General features: G+C 40.9%; 1 protein-coding gene across 1 annotated transcript in view; it reads left to right on the forward strand.

The window, feature by feature from the left end:
* The window catches only part of shank1 (SH3 and multiple ankyrin repeat domains 1), a 115728-nt gene that overhangs the window by 83001 nt on the left and 11294 nt on the right, over positions 1 to 21433 (forward strand). The window contains exons 16-24 of the mRNA XM_082142175.1: positions 1467 to 1549; positions 2179 to 2303; positions 2452 to 2587; positions 2681 to 2770; positions 12798 to 12824; positions 12925 to 12981; positions 14690 to 14802; positions 14958 to 15078; positions 17569 to 21133. Of these exons, the coding sequence (XP_081998301.1) occupies positions 1467 to 1549; positions 2179 to 2303; positions 2452 to 2587; positions 2681 to 2770; positions 12798 to 12824; positions 12925 to 12981; positions 14690 to 14802; positions 14958 to 15078; positions 17569 to 21133 (4317 nt within the window). The remainder of the gene's footprint in view (positions 1 to 1466; positions 1550 to 2178; positions 2304 to 2451; positions 2588 to 2680; positions 2771 to 12797; positions 12825 to 12924; positions 12982 to 14689; positions 14803 to 14957; positions 15079 to 17568; positions 21134 to 21433) is intronic.

The following is a 21433-nucleotide window of genomic DNA, read 5'->3' on the forward strand; positions in this document are numbered from 1 at the left end:
CTTGAGCAGGGGGACCTTGCGTGCGCTGCAGGATTTTAATCCATGACGGCGTAGTGTGTTTCTAATGATTTTCTTTGAGACTGTGGTCCCAGCTCTCTTCAGGTCATTGACCAGGTCCTGCCGTGTAGTTCTGGGCTGATCCCTCACCCTCCTCATGATCATTGATGCCCCACAAGGTGAGATCTTCCATGGTGCCCCAGACCGAGGGAGATCTTGACTTCTTCCATTTTCTAATAATTGCGCCAACAGTTGTTGCCTTCTCACCAAGCTGCTTGCCTATTGTCCTGTAGCCCATCCCAGCCTTGTGCAGGTCTACAATTTTATCCCTGATGTCCTTACACAGCTCTCTGGTCTTAGCCATTGTGGAGAGGTTGGAGTCTGTTTGATTGAGTGTGTGGACAGGTGTCTTTTATACAGGTAACGAGTTCAAACAGGTGCAGTTAATACAGGTAATGAGTGGAGAAAAGGAGGGCTTCTTAAAGAAAAACTAACAGGTCTGTGAGAGCCGGAATTCTTACTGGTTGGTAGGTGATCAAATACTTATGTCATGCAATAAAATACTAATTAATTATTTAAAAATCACACAATGTAATTTTCTGCATTTTTGTTTTAGATTACATTCAGTAACATGACCTTGAATGGGTTCCTTCAACTAATTAAACTTGTTAGTGGAATTGCCCTATTTAAAATCAGGATATGGTGTCACACCGGAGGACATGGTCTTCAGTGACAAAATATTTCAAGTTCCTACGCTTTTAGAAATATATGGATGAAAAAAAAAATGATGGCCATTTACTAAAATAGACACTCGTAAAATGTTTATGCTTTTTTAATTTATAAAAGTTGTAATTTATTGAACCATGCTTGAGACAGTCACACCATTCTTTTGAGATTTGGCTCCAAATAATTTAAAGTCTAATAACAAAGCAGTTTTTAAATCAACAGGTCCATGCAAGACAGATAAATGTTTTACCATTTACTGCATTTTAAATGATCACAATACTAATTACATTCATTTTTATCTTGTGTGACAGTGAAAATGCCATGTGACTTCTACAAACCCATTGTACATATTTTATGTATTTTTCCACTGATATATGACATCTGTGCTTCCCCACTGTTTTAGCACTTCACCTTTAAAGAGTCAGTACAGGCTGTCCTGCAATGTATTCGTTCATACTTTTATACATATTTTTTTACAGTCTATGGTTCATACACTGTACTCTGCTTTTCTCTGACCTCTGACCCTCCCCCCGCCACCTCCTCCACTCAATGGCTTGTTCAGGAATTAAGTGTTTTCCTGATGCAGTGGAGATATTTACCATATCTTCTCTCTTCTTTTATCTGCCTCTTCTATCACAATCTCTCTATCCTTTACTCTTTCTTTCTTTCTTTCTTTCTTTCTTTCTTTCTTTCTTTCTTTCTTTCTTTCTTTCTTTCTTTCTTTCTTTCTTTCCTTCTTGTAGTGACTACATAATCAAGGAGAAGACAGTCCTCCTGCAGAAAAAAGACAATGAGGGTTTTGGCTTTGTCCTGAGAGGAGCCAAGGGTAAGAGCAGGAGGCCAATTTATTAGGGGTTTTGCAGGGTTCCTTAAAACTTTAACCCTCCAGAGAAAGTCAAATTCAGGTTGGGGGATTTAAAAGCATATACTTTTTTATTTATTTATTAGCCACAAAATTAGATCACAATTTTGTCACTGTGCACTAAATATTTACTTATTAACAGGATCATCACAATATGTCAAACATACATCAAAAAAACGTATGTTTTCATTTAAAACATCTTTTAATAGTATTAAAGTTGATGGGTTGTTATGGCAAAACACAATTGGGTTGTGTGTGACATTAACCACAACTGACTGTGCCCCAAAAACTACTGACAAAAATAATTTTGATAAGTCGACCCCCCTGAAAGTCATTGAATAATTCACACACTGCATAAGAGAGGGCACATTCACTTTTGTTCTTTCGCTCTCTCGCTCACAAACACACACACACACACACACACACACACACACACACACACACACACACACACACACACACACAGAGTTCCAAATCATCTTTCATCATTATTCATAGTTTCCTTGCTTATAATTGTCCATGTATTTTAAACCTCAATAAAAAAATTTGGATAAGCACGCTAGACTGATTGTATAAATGTCCTCTCTTTGTAGCTCAGACCCCTATAGAAGAGTTTACTCCCACCCCAGCCTTTCCAGCACTGCAGTACCTTGAGTCTGTCGACGAGGGAGGCGTGGCTTGGAGAGCTGGTCTGCGAATGGGAGACTTCCTTATCGAGGTGTCCGCAGATCTGCATCATGGAACTTGTATTCTGTTCTTCCCTCTGTATCATTACTTGATGTTTCTCTAGAATTTCCCTTATTACTTAAGGTCTCTCTCTCTCTCTCTCTCTCTCTCTCTGTATATTGTTTCTTTCTCTTTTCTAGGTGAATGGTCAGAATGTGGTTAAGGTGGGACACAGGCAGGTGGTCAATATGATCAGGCAAGGTGGCAACAGTCTCATGGTCAAGGTTGTCATGGTTACCCGGAATCCTGATATGGAGGAAGGGGTCAGAAAGAAAAGTAAGAGATACAAATTCACACTGCAAAGACATCAGTGAATCATAATGATGGTGGTGATGATCATGACACTGGTGACTCTTTCTCTCCACACAGTCCCACAGCAGAGTAAAAGACTGAGCACACCAGCTATCGCTCTGCGCTCCAAATCCATGACATCAGAACTGGAAGAGATGGGTAAGGCTTGTGAAATGCAAGGATAGAAAAATGAAGGGATAAAAAAAAAAAAAGCTAGAGCAGTGTTTTCCAACCTTTTCTGGCCCCTACAGCCTCTCAGTTTGACTGAAGTACCCCTTCATGAACACAAACCAGAAATGGTTTAATGAAGTGACACCGAAATCTATCCCTGTCAGCTGTTTTATGTAGTCTATGCACATACACTACTGTTTAAAAGTTTGAGGGTCATTAAGATCATGACGCTTATGATCATTTAAAGATCATTTAAGATCATTTTAAAAAAGTCGCTTATGTTCACCAAGGCTGCATTCATTTGATCAAAATACAGTAAACACAGTAATATTGTGAAATATTATTACAATTTGAATTACTGTTTTTATTTTTATGTAATTTTTAAAATGTAATTTATTATCAATGTTGAAAACAGTTGTGCTGTTTAGTATTGTTGTAGAAATTAATTTAAAAAATCAGGATACTTTGATGAATAGAAAGTTCAATAGAACAGCATTTATTTCAAATAGAAATATTTCATAACATTATAAATGTCTTTACTGTAATTTGTATCAGTTTAATGCATCCTTGCTGAATAAAAGTACATATAGAACATATAGCATTATTGTATACAAAAAGTACAAGACAAAGTCATGACAATAATTGTAAACAATTATTGTAATGTATTAACAGCCCTAATATTTTTAAGATGCATTTTTTTGTCTTATTGGTTTAGAAAAGCAAAATCTTTTTTTAGCACTCCCTGCTTATGTAACCCCTGGCGTTTGCGTATCCTCGGTTGGGAATCACTGCACTAGAGGACAGAACCAGAAGGCTTAGAGGGAGAGAGAAAGAGAGAGGACAGTGAAGAGAGGAATTCAAGAGAGGATGAAAGAGCCAAATGCAATAGTTTGAATGGTCAGAAGGGGGAGGGATGGGAGTGAATCGAAGAGTAAACTATCACAGTGATACACTAAAAGGAAGTACAAAATGATGGAGGGAAGCGTGTGAACAGGATGGCATAGAGATAGAGAGCAAAAGAAAAAGAGAGAGAGAGACAGCATTAAGAATGTTCTTTCACTGTTCTTTCAGAAGTTCCACACTGTCACTACCAGCACCCCCACTACAGGTAACCCCCCAAAAACTGTCCCCTCCCAACCCTTATATCTCCCCTGCCTTCCACCTTATCCCTCAATCCTCCACCTGCAACTCCTCTTAGCTTTAACCCTAAACCTCGATCTAAAACACATCCCTTACGGCTGTCAGAGAAATGGGTTCCTGAGCACTGTGCGGGTCGCTATTAACACAGCGGGCGATGGGCATTGCTAGAGAGGCGCAGTATGTACTGGCTCAAGGTGTCATCATCACTTACAGTCATTTAGTTTACCAATCAGGCTTCTATAACATCAATGGAATCAGACTAGATCATTTCAACAGTCTACCTCCAAATCAATGTATACACGACCTTCCCCTATTAACTTTTAAAACCAAAATCAAGACCAGTAGGGTACCTTACCTTTGTAGTTCATTGAGGCATATTTTACCCTTCTCCCTTCTCTTCAGCACCAGCAATATTCTCAGAGCTCAGAGCCCCTTGTGGCACTGTCTACTGTAGATGCTCAATGCTCTCCTCAGCCCAGTTCCCATAATTCAGTAGCCAGGGTTAGTGTGAGGGTAATGCAATTCAGTAATAGTGAGTGCTGATTAAAGCACTCAATCAGATTGGCAGGAAATCTGGATGTACAGGTTTTAATCAGTCTGTCAGGAAACATAGTCAGGTTTTCAACTAACACTTCTAAGCAAGAACTAGATGTTGCCAATTTGCCTAGTTAATGGTTTTGAATCTTCACAAGGTATTCAGAGTTTTCTTCTAGGCACTTAGTAATATGAACACAAATGTATATTTACAGTAGTAGAGACGGACAGTATATCAGCTATCACATCAATATCAGTCCAATAAGTAAAATAGCCTAATATATATGCAATACTGTTCAAAAGTTTGCTGTCAGTAATTATTATAATTTTTTTATTCTGCAAGGATACGCTATTGATCTAAAAGTTATCAAAATGCACCAGACTTTATATTTTATATTTCAAATAAATGCATTGTAAATGCAAAAAATGTGCCACAGTTTCCACATAAATATTAAGCAGCCCAACTGTTTGCAGTATTGATGATAATAATAATAAATGTTTCTTGGGTACCAAATCAGCATATTATTATGATGTCTGATGTGACACTGAAGGCTGGAGTAATGATGCTGAAAATTCTGATTTGCTAGCTTGGTGAGCATGAGAGACTTCTCTCAAAAACATTTTTAAAATATTACTGACCCCAAACTTTTGAATGGAAGTGTAAGTCAGTAAATTATAGGCAAATGATCTTGGTTTGTTATTCTTCTTAATTATATTTATGAAAGTTATATTTTCCATTTAGCTTTTATTAAAGGTCCCATGACATGGATTATTTTATTATTTTATAATGTTTCCTGGGGTGCCCTTATAATGTTAGTATGTTTTTAAGATCAAACATTTTAATAATTTAGAAATAAAAGGCATATTTCCTAGCCTGATTTTAGCCTCTGATTTGAACATTCTGTTTGAAGGGGCGTGTCAGCTGTGAGACTTCAGTGTAAACGCCCACTGCTGTGATTGGCTGACATGCTTGCATATGAAATAGCTAGCATTACATGTGGAACTCTCTCGAATACTTTTACTATTACAGCTGTTATAAGTTTATACTATTACAGCTATCGAGATTAACGAATCGTGAGAAGTTTTTTAAGTATTTAGATCTATTCCCATCACATAAAAGGTTACAGTGATGAGCATTGAGCAGATCACAGCCTGTTGATCGCGTGAATGAAGATCTTATCATTGCAACGCAGTTTCTGCACTCTCACTAATGATTTCACCAATGCAAACATGAGGTAAGTACAGTAAGAGCTTCGTTGTGCAGCGTAACAGCGTCATTGATTTCATAACGAGTTTTGGCAAGTGATTGATTTCATAACAAGTTTTGGCAAGTGTCCAGATAAACTCGTGCTGTGTGATTGACAGCTTGGGCGATTGGAAAGGGATTGTTCTTTGATCGCTTTCTGTATATATTTTAATCACAGTTTAAATACGATTATTTTCATCCTACCAAGAGAAACGATGTGAAGTTGATCGTTTAGTCACTGGCTTGATTTACTGATGCATAAACAGTATTGAACGATTTTGAGAGAAAGATTATCTCTCTGAACTTGAACAATTACACATCAGAAATTCACATAACCCACTGGTTCTGAAGGAACTAAAAAAATACTTTTGTGTTCATTCGTACATCCAAACACTGAGCAGCTGCCATGCTTCGCTCGTTTGCAAGCCATGATGTCTCTCGAGGAAAAACCAATATCGCGCTTGCGCAGCTAATTTTCTCATGGGCGGGACAAATTATCTTTGCGGGCAAAGGAGAGAAAGGGGAGGTGACCTTCCCCCTTATGCCGACATAAAGGGAAGATTCTAGATTCGCCCGTCTGAGCTTTCATTTTCTCAAAAATACCCAGGGCTTGGTTTACACCTATTAAAATGTCTAGCCATTGGGGGACCATAGGCAGGCTAGGGGAATTAATATTAATGTAAAAAAAAAAAAAAGTGAAATTTTCTTGTCATGGGACCTTTAAAGAACATTGGCCATAGGTATTTATAATTTTTTTACTTCCAGTGGTTAATAGCTCTACATTTGTATATCTTATATTGGCCAATATATCAGTTATAAAGATCAAAATATATGTAATTATTAGTAATTGTTATGAACCAAAATTTCCATTCAGCTTCCATTTCATATTCAGCTTATTCAACGAACTACCACTTTGTGGCATACCAGTTTATTATTGTGGTGTCACATGAAAATCAATGTGTGGTTGGTGTGCTATGTAGATCCAGACGTTAATGTCAGAAGCCTTTAGACTAATGTAGGGCATATAATAGCGATGCATGTGTGCTTTTACATTTATAGCTGTTTAAGTTAATACTCTGTTATAATAACGTGATCAGAGTGGTTTTGATGTGTTACTGATGTTTCTTCTCAGTTTAGAAGAACATTTCCAGGTGTCTCGGGTGTTTAATGTGTGCAGATAATGTCATCTATTCTATTATATATACCATGTGCCTAATCAGATGCAGCAATTTAATGTGAGTGAAGAGCCCTTACCTTTTTTACGCACTCACCTTGTCACCTGGTGCAGTCAAGTCACCTTCATTTATATAGCGCTTTTAACAATATAGATTGTTTCAAAGCAGCTTTACAGTGATAATAGGACATTAAAGTAACAGAGATTGTTTTGGCTTTACAGCAGCTCTAGAATAAAGTTATTATCCAGCTAAAGTTAGTTTTGATTGATTCACTTCTGTTGCAAAGATCATTAGTTATTAGCTTAGGGGCCGCTAACACGACACTGTTCTAACAGAAAACCCTTAACGCGCTCCGGCCCGCTCATTCGCACAACAACAGTGCCTGGTGGCTCGAGAACGCAAACCTTGAAATAAGTTCCAAGGTGCAAGCCTTGACAATTATTTATTTATTTTTTTATCAAAAAAGTGGGTGCTGTCCTAACTAGACACTTGACCTAATGGGTCTGCAAATATTTCTTATAAGATGAAACTTGTCCCTGTTACAGAGTTTGAATCTTCACAAGCTACAAGCTGAGGACACGGCAGTGTCCCACGTCATTGGCTGCCGTGATCTAAAGATATCCGAGATTGCGCTGGCATTAATGTCTTGCTGCACTGGTACTGTACCTTATAAAAAAGGCAGTTATATGAAAAAGACAGAAACAACTCTATGAGGACAAAAGGGCAGATGATTAGCCTTTACAGGCAAGCAGATCAGCCCTCCTCTAATTCCCCCAGAATCCCTCAGCTTTATATGCAAACAGAAACACTTACAAGTCAAGTCAAGTCACATTTATTTATATAGCGCTTTTTACAATAGTAAGTTTGTTTCCTGAAGAAAATAGCGTCATAGTCCAGCTTAAGTAAGTTCAGTGCTGTTTCATTTTTCTTTAAAAAAAGTAATTAAATTAGTTCATTTTTATATATATATATATATATATAGCCGCTCTGGAGTCAACCGTGATGTCATCATCCAGCTCAGTTCAGTTCTTATAATAGTATAATAGTGTCAATTAGAGATGCGCGGTTTGCGGTTACAGCCGCGGACTCCGCGGATAAACCGCGGATCGGGCGGATGACGTGACGAAAAATAATATTTTAATTAAATTCGGGCGGGCGGCGGGCGGTTGAACCAATCCAATGAAAAATATATGTATACACCAATCAGCGGATGGCGGGCGGGTGCGGTTTTGAAAATTGGTCAAAAACGTTGGTGCGGATGGATGGCGGACGGATGATGAGTTTTGTGATGCGGTTGCGGATGAAATAATAGCCCATCCGCGCATCTCTAGTGTCAATGCAGGCAGATCAATAATATTAAATTAACTGTTAAATTTAATGTCCCCAACTAAGCAAGCCAAGCCAATGGCAACAAAGGTGGAAAACGGTGACAGTGGCAAGGAACCAAAACTCCATCAGGTGGCAGAATGGAGAAAAAAACCTTGGGAGAACCCAGGCTCAGTCAGGGGCCAGTTCTCCTCTGGCCAATGAACGAACAGTGTATGATTATGATTCAGGCATCATTATAGGTCAGAAGTCAGATTGGTTTGGAACAATGAGAATATTATCCAGTTCCGTCTGGTTGAAGATCGAAGTCACGCCGGTATGGAGACGGGTTTGTTGAGGATCAGTGTCAATGGCTGTCGTGTCGATGAGGCCTTCACAGGGGAGAGTCTAGCCGACACAATTTCTGCTGACACTTCAGGGATGCGTTGTGGTCATGTCTAGGCACAGGTCCACCATCTGATCTGGATACGGTCCAGATCCTGCTGACTACATCATGCGTTGTGGTCGTGTCTAGGTGCAGGTCCACCATCTGATCTGGATACGGCCTGGATCCAGCTGATTACAGTAAACCTCGGAATATGCAGAAAGACTATCATTAGCGTAGATGCCATTCTTCTTATAATGTAACGAGGACATCGGGAGGTTATAGGAAGTGTTCCCGGTTCTGGCTGACCTAATTTATACAGCCTAATAATCATTTAACTGATTTGAATAATAGGAATGTATCATTTTCTATGTGTATGCCAGGTTAAAGAGATGTGTTTATAGTCTAGATTTAAACTGACAGAGTGTGTCTGCTTCCAGGACAATGTTAAGAAGACTGTTCCAGAGTTTAGGTGATAAACTTAGGTGCCAGCAGTCGATTTTGATATTCTAGGTATTATGAACTGGCCAGAGATTTGAGATTGCAATAGACGTGAAGGACTATAATGCGTTAAGTGCTCGCTCAAGTAATGGGGAGCTAAATCATTTAGTACGCAAGTAATCAGCAATATTTAAAAACGTATACAATGTTTAATAGGGAGCCAATGCAGTGTTGACAGAACCGGGCTAATATGATCATACTTACTGGTCCTGGATCTAGCTGCTGCGTTTTGGACCAGCTGTAGTTTGTTAATTATGCGTGCAGGGCAACCACCCATAAGAGCATTACAATGATCTAGCCTTGAGGTCATGAACGCATGAACTAACTGTTACGCATTGTTCATTATATTTTTAAGATGGAAGAATGCAGTTTTACAGATGCTAGAAACGTGGCTTTCAAATGAAAGATTGGTATCAAAGAGCACACCCAGGTTCCTAACCGACGACAAAGACTTGACAGAGCAGCCATCAATTGTTAGACAGTATTCTAGGTTAGTTCGTTTGGAGGTTTTTGGTCCAATCATTAGTAACTCTATTTTTTCAGAATTACTGTAAGTAATAGGAAATTACTAGTCATCCAAATTTTTATATCAGCTATGCATTCCTTTAATTTCTTGAATTGGCAAGTTTTGTTGGGGCACGAAGAGATATAGAGCTGAGTATCATCGGCATAACAGTGAAAACTAATCCCATGCTTCCTAATGATATCTCCCAAGGATAGCATGTACAGAGTGAACAGCAACGGTCCTAGTACTGAGCCTTGTGGTACTCCAAACTGAACTTGTGATCGATAAGATATTTCTTAATTTACTGCTACAAACTGATAACGGTCAAATAAGAATTATTTAAACCATGCTAATGCAATTCCACTAATGCCAACATAATTTTCGACTCTTATTTAAAAGAATGTTGTGGTCAATGGTATCAAATGCAGCACTAAGATCAAGTAACACTAATAGAGAGATACAACCACGATCGGATGATAAGCAAATAATTTGCAACTCTAATGAGAGCAGTCTCAGTACTATGGTACGGTCTAAATCCTGACTGGAAATCCTCGCAGATACCATTTCTTTCTAAAAAGGAACATAGTTGTGATCGGCCAGGTAATTGACTAATTCTCTAGGATCAAGTTGTGTTTTTTTAATAAGAGGTTTAATAATAGCCAGCTTAAAAGTTTTTGGTACATATCCTTATGACAAAGATGAATTCATGATATTAAGAAGACCTCTATGACCTCTGAAGCATTTATTTCAGTAGCTTAGTCGGTATAGGGTCTAATATACCTGCTGTTGATTTAGATTATTTAACGAGTTTAGACAATTCTTCCTCTCCTATTACAACGAATGAATGGAATTTTTCCTCAGGGACACTATGATGCACTGCCTGATGCGATACTGTAGTAGATGGTCACATAGTTATCATTTTCTCTCTAATATTATCAATAAAGAAGTTCATAAAGTCATTACTGCTATGCTCTTTGGAAACTTCAGAAGTAGAAGCTTTATTTCTTGTTAATTTAGCCACTGTGTCAAATAAATACCTAGGGTTGTGATTGTTTTCTTCTAAGAGAGTCAAAAAATAAGCAGATCTAGCAGTTTTTAAGGCTTTTCTGTACGCAACAATGCTCTCTCTCTCCACGAAATTCGAAAAATGTCTAGTTTTGTTTTCTTCCAGTTGCGCTCCATTTTTCTGGCTGCTCTCTTAAGGGCCCGAGTGTGCTCGTTGTACCACGCCGTTGGACTATTTTCTTTAATCTTCTTTAAGTGCAAAGGAGCAACTGTGTCTAAAGTGCTGGAAAAGACAGAGTCAAAAGTTTCTGTCGCAATATTGAGTCCTTCTAAGCTATCTGAGATGCTGAGGAGATGAAACTGATCACGAATATTATTAATAAAGCAATCTTTAGTGGCATAAGTGATAGTTCTAACATATTTGTAACACGGAGTCGGCTTTGCAACCTTGGCTAAATGGAGTATACACAAGACTAGATAATGATCTGAGATGTCATCGCTCTGCTGCAGAATTTCATCGGCATTAACATTTATTCCATGTGACGATATTAGATCTAAAGTATGATTATGCAATGAGTGGGCCCTGACACGTGTTGTCTAACTCCAATAGAGTTCAGAATGTCTCTAAATGGCAATCCCAATGCGTCTTTTTCGTTATCTACATGTATATTAAAATCACCAACAATTAGGACTTTATCTGCAGCCAGTACTAACTCTGATAAAAAATCAGCAAATTCTTTGATAAAGTCTGTATGGTGCCCTGGTGGCCTGTATACAGTAGCTAGCACAAATGTCAAGCGCGATTTATAATTTACACTAGATAGTGTTACATTAAGCACCAACACCAAACTAGACTTCTCAGTAATTCTGAAGATATTACTATAGATTACAGCAACACCACCCCCTTTTCCTTTCAGATGTGGCTTGTTTTTATAACAGTAATCTTGGGGGGTGGACTCGTTTAAAGTAATGTAATTGTCTGGTTTTTGCCAGGTCTCTGTCAGACACAACACATCTAGGTTATAATCTGTAATCATATCATTAACAATAAGTGCTTTTGAAGTAAGGGATCGAATATTCAGCAACCTGAGCTTTATCATTTGTTCATCTGTATTATATCTATTTTTTATTTGTTGAACATCGATACATTTTTTACCCCTAAATGGGTTTGGGAGTTTTTTGTATTTCCTAATTCGGGGAACAGACACAGTCTCTATATGATGATATCAAGTTGAAAAAGTCTCTGTGTGATGGGATTTATCTGACCTCAGTGACGTGAGACAGCTAGCAGACGGTCGGTTTAGCAAGTCTGTCTGTGAGAATTTACGATTAGCATTAGCCAGCACTTTTAAATTTGCTTTGATGTCAGGCACTCTGGCTCCCGGTAAACATGTGACTATGGTGGCTGGTGTCTCTATTTTCACGTTCCGTGTAATAGAATCACCAATAACTAGGGCACATTCAGCAGGATTCTTAGTGGGTGTTTCACTGAGTAGGGAGAACCTCTTTAATGTTGTAATCGAACGGAAGAGCAGTGTTTTGTCCCGCGACTACAGTGTCTCAAGGTCACCCAGTTGCCCTGCTGCACGGGTTCTACAGCCAGAACTGAACAATGTACAGAGTTCACTAAGCTAGTCGCATCCAAAGCGGTATCTAAAGCCCTTGCATTCTTACTATCCTTGATTAAAGTTTGGATGCGTGTCTCTAGTACTGAAATCTTATCCGTCAGCCTGACTATCTCCCTGCATTTATCACATGTGTAGTCCTCACCACTGATAGAGAAGGCTATACTATACATGTGACACAAAGTGCAAGTGACAATAACAGGAGAAGACATTACACACACATATACACTCCCTACAAACTCACCTGTGGCTTTTTTAACCTTTCCTTCACACTTGTTGCACAGGTTGTTTTTTTAGTGATTGAAGCCCTAACTAATCTGTTTTATAACCTCCCTAATCTTTTTGTCTGTCCCGGCATTCCATACACAGTGGACAGAGGTAAGAGGCACTTCAGTTTCTCTTGTTTTGCTAAAGTTGCATTTGTACAAATTTGGAAGTACATTTTGTGTGCATCCTGGAAAGGAGTGTTAATAAAATGTAAAAATGTCTTTAACCTATTTGTTAGTTGAAAGGAATGTGATTGCAGCATTAACAGCTCATAGAGTATTACTAAAGGCTGATGGTTTTCCACCTTACATTGACTCTCTGTTTGCTTGATCACAGCCTCTGCCCCATGGAAAAAAAAATCAGGTAAAGCTCTTTGTTCCACTCTCTGTGTCTTGTATGAGACACTTGACCTAATGGGTCTGCAAATATTTCTTATAAAATGAAACTTGTCCCTCTGTTACAGAGTTCGAATCTTCACAAGCTACAGAGAAGAAGAGGACAGTTTATCAGATGGCTTTGAGTAAGAGGGTCAATAGTTATATGCATTGTCATATGTCTAGTCATAAATAAAGTAAAGAAATAAAGGGATATTTCACCCCAAAAAAAGGAAAGAATATTCAGTCATCATTTATTCACCCAAACTTGTATGACTGAGCACCAAAGAGAAGTTAAGCAGAATGTCTGAGCTGCTGTCTTACAATTAAAATGGATAGAGACCAGGGCAAAAAAAGCACTGTGAAGCATCATAACAATTAGTCCAAGTCTTGTAAACTACTTTCCAAGTCTTCTGAAGCCAAATTATAGTTTTGTGTGGGGTATAGCAGGGGCACCTGCAGGATTTTATCTAAGGGTACGCTCAGGAAAGGGGAAGTGGGTGTTCAATTCAACTTTTTCATTTCAATGAAAGCATTTTTAATTTTCTTGAGAATATGAATTCCAGTTCCAATACATCCATTCATGTAACTATTGGCTAATGCACATCTAGAGACCCTTCGACAAAACAGTAAATGAACGCAACACCTGAGCAGAACGAAAATGTGTTTTTGACAGCACGTTTTAAATGTTTTAAAACACATAAACAACAAAACGTGGCACATTGGTAAAAAATATACATCTAGTGCATGTTTACAATTTAAAACTGCGTGGGTGTACACCTTTTCCTTGTGAACGGCCGCTTATTCACTTAGCACTAGTTGAAGTTTCTCAAAGTTACCTAAGCCTTTTGTTTCAATTGATTGTTGGTATGAACATCCACTTCATCCATCATCGTTTTTTTCTTTTCTGTGTTCTTGCATATACTGACCAAGAAACCGCTCCAAATGATTCAGTGAAGTGTAACTGAATTGCTAATAAATTCAGACCGTTTAGCAAACCCATTTGGCCAACTAGAAGCGACTCAAAAGAATGATTACTTCACAAATGATTCATTGGCATTGCTGGTTCAGCCGACAGAGATACGGGAAACATTATAATTTCAAATTTTCACAGGTCATTCATGGTATGAACAGAGCATACAGTTGCAGGCGCCACTGTGGTATAGTATACTTTAAACCCGAATAAGTTGGCAAAACAGATTTTTAATTGCTCTTAACTTGAAATATTTGAGTAAGCTATTCATAAACTTTACACTTAATTTTAGCATTTACTCTCCCTTTCGCGTGTCTTGGCAAAGCATGCTGGGAAATAGAAATCCCTGCCCAGTTTCTGTTAAATTTAAGTTAGTCTAAATTAAAAGAACAAGTTCATAAAACTCAAAACAATGATACAGTTAAGATTACTTATTATGTGTCAGTTTTGTGAACTCGAAAGAAAAATACATTTCTAAATACTAAATTTGATTGAACTAATTTGTTTAATTTAAATTTACCTTACTTAAACCAATTATTTTTTTGAGCATAAGGGTTTACAATGTAGACTGAAATTTAGTTTATAATTAATTGACAAACTTGCTTGACAGCTGTGACCACAATTTACTTTTGTTGTATGGAAAAGAGAAGCTTGGGTATTTTGCTAAAAATCACTTTTTTGTTCAATGGAAGGGGAAAAAAGGATTTCAAAAGAAATATGGGTACGAAATCACAAACAATGTAATTAACATTTTTTTTAGATTTTTTTTTTTTTTTGAGTGAACAATTCCTTTAGTTCAAAATTATTCAAGCTAAGAATAAATTGTTTGTAAGTTAATTAATTCTTTTTTTTTTTTTATCTGTCCTATTATTCTATGTCAGATAAATTGGATGAGATTTTAGCAGCAGCACAGCAGTCCATCAGTACCAATGAAGCTCCAGGACCCCGGGCTCAGGGGGTAAAAAGAGAACGGGGCAGAGGCTTTTATAATGAGGTGTGTGTGTAGATTACTATCACAAAGATCATGATGATTATGGAATGAGGTATTGATGCTCAGGGTTTACTGAGCTATGTTTTGCTTTTAGCAAATTTGCAGACTTTAAAAAAATTTGTCCATAATGTTCTATGAAAATCATTGTTTTTTGGCAGCCAAATTTCGACCAATCGGGAATGGGGATGACATCATCTGGGGCAGGGCTAGGCTACGACCGTGGTCAATTTGTGTCTGGCCATGGCCCTCCGCACGGTATGCTGCGACAGAAGTCCATCGGTGAGGCTGTCTGTTAGTCCATCTGTCTGTCTGCTCACCTGTCTGTCTGTTTAGCCATACTGCTCTACGTCTATGGTATGTGCGTTTAGAGCACTCAAAAGAGTGCAACTGTGGGTTTGCTTTAATGCTTATAATCTGTAATGCTTTATTGCTCTAGAATACTGACTGTACATTTCAGTTTGTTGAAACGGTCCATAAGAATCTTGTCAGGAGTTTGACTGGGTTGCAAAAGATATAAATTGTCATAACAAAGGTGAATGTTATTTCTTTCATCTGGTGCTCAACATAAAGGCCCCGATATACTCTCAACGAAATAATTTTTTGTTCTTCGCCTAGGGGTAAAACGAAGTTCAAAATACTTGGGCAGCGATATACTGTTAGAGAACATCTGACGCCACCCACGCTGCTGAGAACGGCATTTAGATGAATATGTATAAATGTGCTGCGCGCTTTCCTCTCAATAACAAAATAAACGCACAACAAAATTGAGAAAACAATTCTTGAGAAAAGCATTTTTTAATAAAGCATAAGAAAAGCATCTGACTATAGCAACGTGGATGTGTTTGCACGAGCTCTGCAATTCGGCACTCTAGTAAAGTCACGTCACGTTTATTTATATAGCACTTTAAACAATAGATTGCTTAAAATCAAGCAGCTTTACCATCTTAAATATAAACAGTGTCAATGTCCCATCTAATCAGAAGTACAACTTCATTTTCTATTGTAAATTCAAATCAAATCAATTTTATTTATAAAGCACATTTAAAATCAACCTTGGTTGGCCAAAGTGCTGTACAGTAAAGTAAGAAAAACGAAACAAAACAAGACAGAAAACATACAAGTTATGGAACACCGAACGCACTAGAGAAAAAAATGTGTTTTCAGCAAAGATTTGAATTCAGCTAATGTGGAAGCTGATTTAAAGGTGGTATCAGTGATTTCAGGCCCAAAAATATTTTTAGCACATTCATCTAATCTTTCCTAACGATCCGCTAGCTGCCTGCCCCATAAGCATGCCGTCAAAAAAACGCATCTCTGTAGGCAGCCTAGGCTCTGAGATCTGCACACAAAAACAAATGGTTTAGCCAAACACTCAAAACCAAAACAAATAGTGTTCCAACCAATCACTGACAGGGTGAGGGTGTTGTGAGGTTTTGAGCCAGCTTCTTCTTCAGCTCTGACTTTGCGTGCACGAGCACAAAACCTCACAGCACCCTCCCCCTGTCGGTGATTGGTTGGAACATTATTTGTTTTGGTTTTGAGTGTCTGGCTAAACCATTTGTTTTTGTGTGCAGATCTCAGAGCCTGGGCTGCCTACAGAGACGCGTTTTTTTGACGGCATGCTTATGGGGCGGGCAGCTAGCGGATCGTTAGGAAAGATTAGATGAATGTGATACAAATATTTTTGGGCCTGAAATCACTGATACCACCTTTAACATGCCAGTGAGCAGACGGGCAAAAAGCGGCTCTCCAGTGTGTTCATGTTTTTACTCACGGATATCTGACCTCGACGGACTCACCCTAACCCTAACTAGTAAAGATTTCAGCATGAAAGAAGGCGGAGCCTCCGTGCACACCTACCTATTACTTAATCGCCACAGACCAATGGTAGTACAAAGGTGTTTAACAACCGTAGTGAAATTTTCCTGGAAAATTCGCTTTGGCAAGCTGTTTCGAACTCCCAAAAGGAACTCCAAACAAAGTTTGTTTTGGCCTGATTTTGTTCTAAATTATGTCACTTCAGTTCGTTCTTCGATTTCGCTGGAAGTGTATTGGGGCATTTAGTATTCAGTTTTGGTTGGTCTAAAATTTACAGCCCATTTAAAATCCCCAAGATTATTAGCACACTATCTGTATGATGAGAAACACTTTCTGTCCCATGCCATGGATGTGTAAGCTTACAATGCCAAATTGTGTTTAAAAGTTCAATATGAAAATTTCAACTTTCTTGGCTTACACAATTGGGATCTTTATATTAAAATTAAAATTAAGGCCATTTGTTTATTTTGCTTGCCTTTAGCTATAGCTATTGTGTATTTGTGTAATTTATTGTGTCATCAGGTAGACATTGTGTGTGTGTATAGCATTTGTCCTTCTATAACATACTGTAACTAATACTGTAACTAAAGTCTGCACTAACACAAAACAGCATTGCAAAAGTAGAGAGGTGAATGGCTTGTACATGTTCACGCTGGGAGATTAGTTAAGGTAACAAACAGACAAGCAGACAGACAGACATACTACAAGATGGTCTCAATTCTGTATCCCGTTTTGTTTGCCCTCTGCTCATTTTTAGGAAATATATATTTTCTTTTTCTTCTTTTCTTCTTTTCTCACTTCCAGCTGTCATACATTCTCCTTCACTCTCAAGCATACTTTTGTTTTGCCTTTTTTGTTTTGTAACATGTTATCCTTTCTATTAATTCTCCCTTCATTACTTTCCTTGAAAATGTATTTAAACTCTCTCCTTTTTGTTATCTTTTTCTGCAGGGGTTCTTGAGGAGGAGAAGCAGTTCCTTCATCCTCCAACCATGAAGTTTGCCCGCAGTCTTTCAGTACCTGGCCCAGATGACATACCTCCTCCTCCTACTACAGCTCCCCCTGAGCCCCCTTTCTCCTCAGCTCCTCCTCTTGGCTTTAGGGGCAAGACATCCCAGCAACCTTCTGTTTCTGTGTCCCAATCCACTTCCTCTTCTGCACATTATCAGCTCTACTCACAGTCAGTACATGTCACTCATGGACCCCGAGACAGGTCCCCTGGACCACCTACTGGGTCCGGAGCCGGGGACCTCGCTTATTCCCATGCTCAAGCCCATCCCTCCGTGCCAAGCAGGACTGCCTCCAGGAAGGTGATTGGGTACACAGGGGACCTTGCAGGGGCTGGAGGAGCAGCAGGGGCCAAGGCTACAGTGTTGAGAAGGGGCTACAGCAACGCAGTCCCACCCACCAGTGTTGCTACTGTTATTCCCCAACAGCAGCAGACTACACAGGGCCAACCTTCCAGGATGGACCGCAGTGTGTTAGGGACAGGAGCAGGGGCAGGTGGTGTACCAAAAGGTGGTGCCCGGAGAGGGAAGGGGCCCTTGGTGAAGCAGTCAAAGGTGGAGGATCTGCGTCAGGGCCAGGGCACACTGGAAGGGAAGGGGTCCGTGGAGAAGAGCTCCATTCCTATCCCAACCATCATTGTTAAAGCCCCTTCCACCAGCAGCAGTGGTCGCAGTAGCCAAGGCAGCAGCGTGGAAGCCGAACCACCTCCTCCAGGAGAGAGTGACAGTTCTAAACCCCAACCTGTTGTTCCCCCACCTGCACCCACTGTTCCACCGCCAGCCCCTCCATCTATACCTGCTCCTCCACCCCCATCACTGCCATCACTTCGTACGCAAGAGAGTTTGGACTTCACCAGCCAGTTTGGTGCTGCCATAGTAGGGGCAGCTCGCAGGGATCGAGAGCGATTCCATGAAGCACGACGAAAGAGTGCCTCCTTTTTTCTTTCTGCTGAGGAAGAGTTGGGTGGAGCAGGAGGAGCAGGAGGACGAACCCAGACTTCCCAACAGCAGCTGAGTTCCCAGCCTTCACCACGCCTGCGACCATCCAAATCTATAGATGAAGGAATGTTCTCAGGTGATACCTTTATCCACCACACACGCAGTATGCCTCCTGCCTTTGGCCTGCCTGAGTACTCCTCACCTGCTCCTCCTGGGGATTACCAGCCTAAGTCTGTACCTGCTGACTTCTATGGGGCAGGAGGCCGACAACAACAACAGCAGCAGCAAGCCTCCACTACAACGTTCATTCACCCATTAACGGGGAAAGTCCTGGACCCTTCATCCCCACTAGGCTTGGCATTGGCTGCACGGGAACGTGCCTTGAAGGATGATGGTCGCATACGTAGGGAGAGGACTACTGAACACCATTTTAGCCGTCAATTGTCCAGCATTGGGGCCTTTCCCTCATCCACTGCACAATCAACATCACACAACTCTTACTCAATGGCCTCTTCTTCACCTGCAACCTCCTCTGCTGCTCAGTCCTCAAGCTCCTCCTCATACCTTGTTACCTCCTCATCACTAGCTGCCACCACCACATCCACTCGCCCTCCATCTCCTAGGATCCTGCGTGGAGCAGGGAGCAGTTGGGGTGAGGAAGCAGGGGTAGGAGAGCGTGCAGATAGGGAGGCTGCTAGCACCTCTGCTCCCAGAGAAGGCCTAAGGGTTCGTTTCTCTGAGGACAAAACTGTCCACACGCACCACTATCAGTCTCAGCACTATCAACCCACCTACAAAGAGCGTGAAAGAGAGCGTCAGAGAGAGAGGTCACGAGAAAGAGAGAGAGAAAGAGAAATAGAAAAAGCTCAGACACAGTCACTGCAACAGTCTACACAGCCAACGACCCAGCAGCCTCGACGCCCCTCGTTCTTGAGAATGGAGAGTGAGGCTGGGGCGTACATCCTTTCATTAACACCACCATCTCCTCCTTCAACAGCAGCCCCTACACGTCCTTCAGTAGGAGCCACAGGTGAAGGTGGAAGTGGCACAGGTCTGATGGTTCTTCCTCCCCCAGCTCCCTCGGTAGATGTAGATGATGAGTTTGTTTTTGTCGATCCTCTCCCTCCACCTCTGGAGTTTGCCAATAGTTTTGATCGGGGTTTGAGCTACTCTGCAATGATGTCTCACAATGTGACAGCCCGTCAGCAGCTTCATCCTCCACCACCACCTCCCCCACCACCTCCTCCCCCTCCAAAAGACTCCTTTATGGCTGGGTTCCCACCTCACACACCACTGCCTTCCCCCCAGGCAGGAGATTCCACAACTTCCAGTCTTACTTCCTATGACAGTGAGGTTGCCAACCTAACCCAGTCAGCCCCGTCTCCCTCTCAATCTTCCCCCAACCCTCTACCGCCTCCCTCCCCCTCTACCTTGCAGCCCTCTGGGCCACCTCCACCTCCCTCTGTATCACCTCCGCCACCACCCACCTCCTACCATAGACCATTTGGCCTATCTCAGTCGCAACACTTTTACAACAGTACACACTCTACTGGGCGCTCCTCTTCTCCAACACCACCTCCTCTCTCTATTCCAGCTCCACCTGCCTACCGGGGGGCCCCAGTAGCAACATCCACCCCTGCCACTTCTGTTTCTCTCAGAGGCGCCTCAACTGTGACCGCAAGCTGTTCTACAACTGCTTCTACAACTGTTGCCTCTTCTTCTACTACTACTACTGCTGCCGCTGTCACACCACACACACGCATGGCAACTGTCTCCACAGTAGCTACAGGGGGTAGCAGGCGGCCTAGTGCAGAGCATCGTCCACCACCCTCTGCAGCTGCAGCCAAGAGTGGTGAGTCCCAGGAGACAGTGGTGGATTCTGGGATTGAGGAGCTGGACAGTCGAAGCAGCAGTGACCATCACTTAGACAACATCCTTGCACTCAGTGGTAGTGGGGTCAGAGAGAGGTTAGAGAGAGCAGGGATAGGTAGCATAGGAGGAGTTGGAGAGAGAGGTGGGTCAACCGAGGCTGACAGAACAAGTGGGGCAGACTTTTTAGAGTCTTACATGAGCTACCTTGATGGACAGACTTTTGAAATGCACAATGCCAAAGCCGCCAGCACTGCATCCACCTACCCAAAAACACAGAGGTACAGAGAAGGCAGCCGGCCTGGAGATCTTCGGCGCCAAACCAGCACGGCACCCCCTGCCTACCACCGTCGTAGGGAGGAGGAAGAGGAGGAGGATGAGGCAGAAGAGGGAGAGGAGGAAGATTTTAATGCCCGTGATGGCTATGTGATGAGGGAAGGGCCAGGGATCGCTCGCTCCTCTGTAATGTACTTTGACCGTCCCCGCACTCCAGAGATAAAACCTCTGTGGGGTGATGGGTCGGCTGGGACCATGGGAGAGGGAGGGGGCCAGACTGTGGGGACATATGTGGAGGCACGTAAACTGCATCCTCCCGTGTCCGGTATGAAGGCAAGCATCATCAACGAACTAAGCACCAAATTACAGCAGAGGAGCAAAGGAACAGAGAACTGGGGGGCTCAGAGATCACTGAGCAGGCATAGGTATTTGTGTGTTATCAGTATAGGTATATGTGCATGGCTATATGTTAATGTTTGCATGATGACCTTGAAAGGAGGCATGTGGTATGAGAGTTTCTCAGCTGCATGTACATTGTGTGATTTGGGATGCCATAAGTCATTGGAAATCTGAGCCATTAAGTTAAAGGACTCCTTGGGTATTTAGACTAACAGTTAATTGACGACAGTGCTCTAAAATAGTTTTGTAACTGACATTTTTATTAACAATGTCTCAAACACCAAAGAACTCTGTGTGTGTATTGTGTAATTGTGTCTGTTTAAACT

The sequence above is a fragment of the Leuciscus leuciscus genome, assembly GCF_965113295.1.
Source record: "Leuciscus leuciscus genome assembly, chromosome: 1".
NCBI lineage: Eukaryota > Metazoa > Chordata > Actinopteri > Cypriniformes > Leuciscidae > Leuciscus > Leuciscus leuciscus.